Genomic DNA, 5,532 nt, shown 5'->3' with positions numbered 1-5,532 from the left:
AGTCCTATCATGCTTTTCCTCCAATAAAGTTGGTCACACAGAGAGAGAGAGAGAGGACCAGTGCTCAAGCCGAATATATACTCTGGTATGGTAGCTGGACCTTAGTATAAATGTATACTCAGCCGAAGACTCTTCTAGAGCCAAAAGATAGATCAACCAACTACTGTAAGCATGGATACGTGCATTATAGCTTCACACAACAGACAAACCCCACTATTGATGTCTAGAATGGGACTACTGATCAAATGGCTAAAAACCTATACAATAGTCTTACTGGGGTGGCAGTAGCCTATCAGGTAAAGCAGCCCATTGCTAGGTAATGTAGTGATAGACGTATAACAATAACTTAACACCCTTTCTATTATTTCGCTTCTATACAGCCGTCAGAGAGAAAAATATGGAGACACGGCTATACAGACATCTCTGTCGTTGGCTAGCGTGGGTCTGTGCGAAGTGGTCATAGGAGCACGTCTCCCTGGGGGCATCTCAAGAGTGCAGCGCTTGCGTGAGTAACGTTCTAATTCCCTTTCTCGGTCCGTTTTCGGGCAATGGAATCTCTCACGGTTGCTCTGTTCCTGCGCCCTTTTTTAACCACAACCGCTGCCCCAAGAAAATGAAAATGGAAAGAGAAGCAGAGCATAATAGAAAAAGGAAAGAAAACAGAGCTTTAAAGCAGAGCAGCCTTACTCATCTTCCTCTCTCCAAGATTTCATTTTGAGAACCAGGATTGGTAGCATAGTCTTCCTCTCTCTCCCCTCCTGGTTCCATAGTTTAGGACAAGCTGGAGGATTTTGGGAGTTCGAGTAGCTTTGGTGGGAGGAAAAGAGGAAAGGAGACAGCTTTCCTCTGTTACGAAACAGAGCTTTGTTGTGTTGTCCCGGTGCATCTGGCCGTCTTCTGAGAAGGTGAGTGGAGGTTTCTTCTCGCTGCTAATGAGTCCGGGAAAGGAGTTCTTTTGATGAAAATTTCGTCCTTTTTTCTGTTCTTCGTCCGGTACGGAAAGCTGAGGTGTTGCTTTTATAAGATTTCTCAATGGGGTTTCGATATCTTTAACATTGTTGTTTCTTGGCTTAGTCTAATGCTTCTAACGTGCGGTTGTGATTTTGATTGTTCTGGGGTGTTTTGTGGTGTTGTTTTGACTTTGATCTTGACATTTTCTCCTCCAGTTTAGTATTGAAATAGATGAGATGGTTTTTTAGTCCTTGCCTTGTAGCCAAAGTCTCCATATAAGGTGGTCTTCTGATCCACCTATCTTCCATTCCCTCTAATTTTAGGACTCCAAAGAAGAAGTCATATGGAAAAAGATTATAAAAACAAACCAGATGCCTGTCCTCAGCTCCTTGATTTGATTCCAAAGGAGAGAGACTGGATGGTGAGAGTCTCGGGAGGAGGAGGATGTGGAAGTGGTTCAAAAGTTTCCGAGGAGAGAAAGCTAGAGCTGAGGCTTGGTCCTCCTGGAGGAGAAGAGGAGTCCTCTGTTCTATCTCTTGGATACTTTTCCAAGGCCTCAAAGACTACCAATCCGTGTGCTGGAGCCAAAAGGGGATTTTTAGACACAGTTGAGTCCAAAACAGAAGGTATTGCGTATCCAATGAAAAAAAAGTTGCTATTTTAGTGGCTTTTTCTCCTCAAAACTCCGCTTGTCTTCTATTTTGACCATGTCCTTCTCCTTTCTTAGATCCTCATCAGCAGCAGAGTGGGTTCTTTCAGCTACATAGCAGAGGTGGCTTGGGACAGGAATTATCACAGAGAACAAATCGCAACGTAGAGCAGCAGCCGCAGCAGCAGAGCCTTGAGAGGAAGGCATGCAGTTCATTACCACCAGTACATGCTGCTCCTGGGAGAAAAGCTGGAGCGAACAACACCTCTCAAACAAGGTAAGTAACAATAATCCTATGGTATCATCCATTCAACCACGAAATTTTTATGAAGCTTTCGCAAAGTTTATTTATATTTTGCCCCTTCCATAAGGCTGTCCTCTGTCTTGGTTTATTTTTCCTCTTTTATATTTTTTCTATTTCGGTTGTATTGGTTCATTAAATCTTTAAGTGTCCAACTTGTTGGCTTATTTTTTATTATCTGCTCGTGGCCCGCGAGTATGGTGGAAATTTGTCTTGCCGTTGTTTAACGTACTATTTTGTCCATGTGAGAGGCAAATTTTTGCAGCGGGAGTTTTTATTTCCTCTCACCGTACCCCATATAATTGCACTCTTTTGTCATGCCATCCTGTAATCTTTTCCAATGCTTACTTTATTTATCGCAGAAGGCAGTTTATTTGTGATTAATTTGTGTTTTAGTTCCTTTAATGATTAATTTGTATTTATTTGTTTCTTTGGTTTGTTGCTTACTTAAATTTATATTCTGAACAAATTTGCTTTGATTATTTGAATTTAGGACTCATATAAATTGCACCTGTGATCACGAAAAGAAAAAAAAAAAAAAAAAATTTTGTTAGAATTTCTCTTAGATCGTTTCATTGTTTATCTCTCATTTCTTTTCCGTTTCTTGCTTTTCCCAAAACAAGAAACAGAACTACCTCTCCGGCTGTGGTTGGGTGGCCTCCTATCCGTTCGTTCAGGAAAAATCTGGCAAGCAGCTCTTCTAAACCAACATTTCAATCACAGAATGGGAACTCAGAGACTAGACCAAAGCTTGAGAACTGCAGGAAGGGTTTATTTGTGAAAATTAACATGGATGGGATCCCGATAGGAAGGAAAATAGATTTGAAGGCCTATGATGGCTACGAGAAGCTCTCTTCAGCTGTAGAAGAGCTCTTCCAAGGCCTTCTTTCAGGTATTCTTGATTTCTTTGATTCATGCAGTAAAGGAAGCTTGAATCCTCTTACTATTGTTGTTTCGCATTTGTTTAAGCAAGACTCCAAAATAGACTCCAAGATTTATCAAACCTTAGACTACCATGTTTTAGAACTTTGCTATGTTGTCTTGTGTTTAGAAGATGGAATGCTAAAATGGTCTCTCCGCTTGGGTCCTCGGCCATAGTAAAGGCTAAAATTTTTTGAGGTGTCCGTACATGTATAGGATTCACCTATTCTTGGATTTTTGGGATTACACCTTTTGTATTTTGGAGTTTCCAAGTGCTCATGAGATTTGAGGACGTCTGTATTGGAGTTCTTTCCTCTCTTCTTTGAACTTTCTCTATCATTTGTGAAGCTTTCTCGAGACGGACGTAGACCATGGACCATCATTAAAAGCTGTGTTCTTCTCTCTCTTTATTTGCATTACTGTCTTTAGAGCTGGTTTCTTTGCACAACAAACATCGTAGACGTTCCTGTTGGTTTTCATTTCTATGATGTTATATTAGTTGCTAAAACAGGATGATGCTTCTTGTTGGCATCATATATCTGTGTATGCACTTAATGTACACCATACATAGATTGCCTTAGTCTCAACCATTTATTTCCCTTTATTTATTGTTTTTTGACTTCTTGGTTAGTAACCATCATTGCTATATGCATTAAAAGATTTAGAAACTATGCTTGACGTTCTCAGTAATTCCATTCCTCATGATGTAGCTCAAAGGGATCCTTCTACAGCTGAGACCCAGAAGGATGCAGAAGAAAGAAAAGCATTTACAGGCTTATTAGATGGGACTGGTGAATATACCTTGGTTTATGAAGACAATGAAGGAGACAGAATGCTGGTTGGGGATGTTCCTTGGGAGTAAGCTTTTCCTTTTTTTCTCTTCTATTAATAAAAAAAATTTCTGTGAAAATGCTGTTTATTTTATCTCGGAAATATATGCAAATATAACTTATACATACCATTTACTAGATTTATCATGGATACTTTTTTTTTAAAAAAAATACTCTTATCTGTATTTGTCTTCTCCATCATGAATGAATGGGATGAAAAGAACGGTTCAAGTAGTTTCTCTTAGTACTTGAAAGTCCTTCATAATTTCAACCGCTTCCAACGGCGTTCACCAACTTACATCTGACAATAGAAGAACTTTGTATTTTGGACAGGACTGATAAGTTGAGGCATTCAATGCGAAGATAATTATTTGTGCATGCCATTACATTTCATAATTGTAATCTAAATGGATCTCGAAATTCCTCAAATGAAATTTATATGATGCAAAGCAAATTGGTGGTTAGTCTTTATTAGTGGAAATTCCTTGCATGCTGAGCCCTGAGTTGATGAATAGTTAAATTTTCTCCTATAGTGAACTTAAAAAGTTGAGTCAGCAGGAGGGTTTCTTTGCCGAGTAAATTCTAAGTTGCTTAGATGTCGATAACCAAAAGATAATATCCATTTGGAAGCCTGACGTGACATTCCTTGATGTGTTTGTTCGTTTTTTCCTTTCAATTGCCCTCTTGCATCTATTGATCCAGAGCCTTGAAGAAATATCACTAGTGCAAGTTTAGGTGAGGGAATCGAAAAGGATTATATCAGTGTTGAGAGATTCTGATGCAGAAGGCAAATACATTTACTCTCTCCGGATATATCAGTATTAAGAGATTTATATCTCCATCGAATTGTAAGACAATCCAAGTGTTGATAGGGAAGACACAAGCTATGCCCCTTGAGATCTTTCATCTTGGATCAACTTTGACATGCTTCTGCCCTCCTGCATGATTGCCACTTTTTTCCTCTTCAACATTTTATGCTTAGACTTTTTCTGAAAAAAGAATGCTGCGTTTATCTTGTTCTATTTTTATCATAGCAGAATGCCAGATGATTTGCTCATTAAAATCTTATAGCTTAAAATACTTTTTGTGACACCTGCAGCATGTTTGTCTCTGCTGTTAAGAGGTTGAGGGTGCTGAAGAGTTCCGATCTTTCTGTGCTATCTGTAAGCTCACTCTTTTCTCAAGTTTCATAAATCGTGATCATTACCTTGGCTGATTGAAATAATTCATTAGCGTTGCGGCTTCACACTGTTAATATGAGCAGATCTTAAATGAATTGCATGCATCTTGTTTATTTTTGATTACTTTTAATAGGTATGCAACAAATCCAGCTAAAAAGAAGGCTTCATCTTGACCTTATGCCTGATTTTGTTTCATGTCTTACTGTTTTTCAGTTGGGAGCAGTCTGCCGGAAAAGAACTGCGACAGAGTGTTGAAGGAAGGAAGAGAGGGAATATATATTAGCAGCGATGCGATAGCAGGTCACCTGTAAATCCATTTAGTGAAAAGCCAACGTCTGTTTTTATGATTATCCTTTTTCTGTTTCAATGATGCAAAAGCATGCAGCTCTTTTGATCATGATAACCCCCTTTCTCCATGACTTAAAAATAGAGATTCTTAGCTATGAATCTTGACTCTTCTTCAAGTTATGAAAGGTTCTTCAATGGTTTGGTTGATTGGTTGACCAAAGAGGCTAAATCTAATGCAAGGGAAGCAACCATCTTCTAGTGAAATCTATGGCTTAAATTGCAACATAAAATTGTTTAATAGAGCAAATATTTTAATCTAGGCTATAATCATGACTAACAAACCTAGCCCACTGTATCATATTGCCTTCTTAAATTTTACTGACTAGTTGGATTCTAACAGAGAACCCCCCA

At 38.8% G+C, this 5,532-nt stretch overlaps 1 protein-coding gene across 2 annotated transcripts; it reads left to right on the top strand.

Annotated features, from left to right (window-relative positions):
• The first annotated feature begins 549 nt into the window (after window positions 1–549).
• LOC105040420 (auxin-responsive protein IAA6) lies at window positions 550–5,328 on the top strand. 2 transcript variants are annotated; one of them, XM_010916946.4, is made up of 7 exons: window positions 550–905; window positions 1,275–1,577; window positions 1,679–1,877; window positions 2,531–2,793; window positions 3,533–3,680; window positions 4,752–4,815; window positions 5,047–5,328. In XM_010916946.4, the coding sequence occupies exons 2-7, from the start codon at window positions 1,295–1,297 to the stop codon at window positions 5,086–5,088; spliced, it is 999 nt and encodes a 332-aa protein (XP_010915248.2). In that variant the 5' UTR covers window positions 550–905; window positions 1,275–1,294; the 3' UTR covers window positions 5,089–5,328. The 2 variants fall into 2 exon arrangements, with proteins under 2 accessions (XP_010915248.2, XP_010915232.2); XM_010916930.4 differs by having other exon boundaries at window positions 2,525–2,793.
• The last annotated feature ends 204 nt before the right edge of the window (window positions 5,329–5,532 follow it).

The sequence above is a fragment of the Elaeis guineensis genome, chromosome 2 (assembly GCF_000442705.2).
Source record: "Elaeis guineensis isolate ETL-2024a chromosome 2, EG11, whole genome shotgun sequence".
NCBI classification, from domain to species: domain Eukaryota; kingdom Viridiplantae; phylum Streptophyta; class Magnoliopsida; order Arecales; family Arecaceae; genus Elaeis; species Elaeis guineensis.
The sequence above is the reverse complement of the archived record's forward strand: the minus strand, read 5'-3'. Positions and strand labels throughout refer to the sequence as shown.

Bases quoted from the DNA above. Each gene is read 5' to 3' on its own strand.
- LOC105040420 (XM_010916930.4), top strand. From the start codon at position 1,295: ATGGAAAAAGATTATAAAAACAAACCAGATGCCTGTCCTCAGCTCCTT. The intron at 1,578-1,678 runs GTATTGCGTATC...CTCCTTTCTTAG, and splicing joins AGTTGAGTCCAAAACAGAAG to ATCCTCATCAGCAGCAGAGT. The intron at 4,816-5,046 runs GTAAGCTCACTC...ACTGTTTTTCAG, and splicing joins CCGATCTTTCTGTGCTATCT to TTGGGAGCAGTCTGCCGGAA.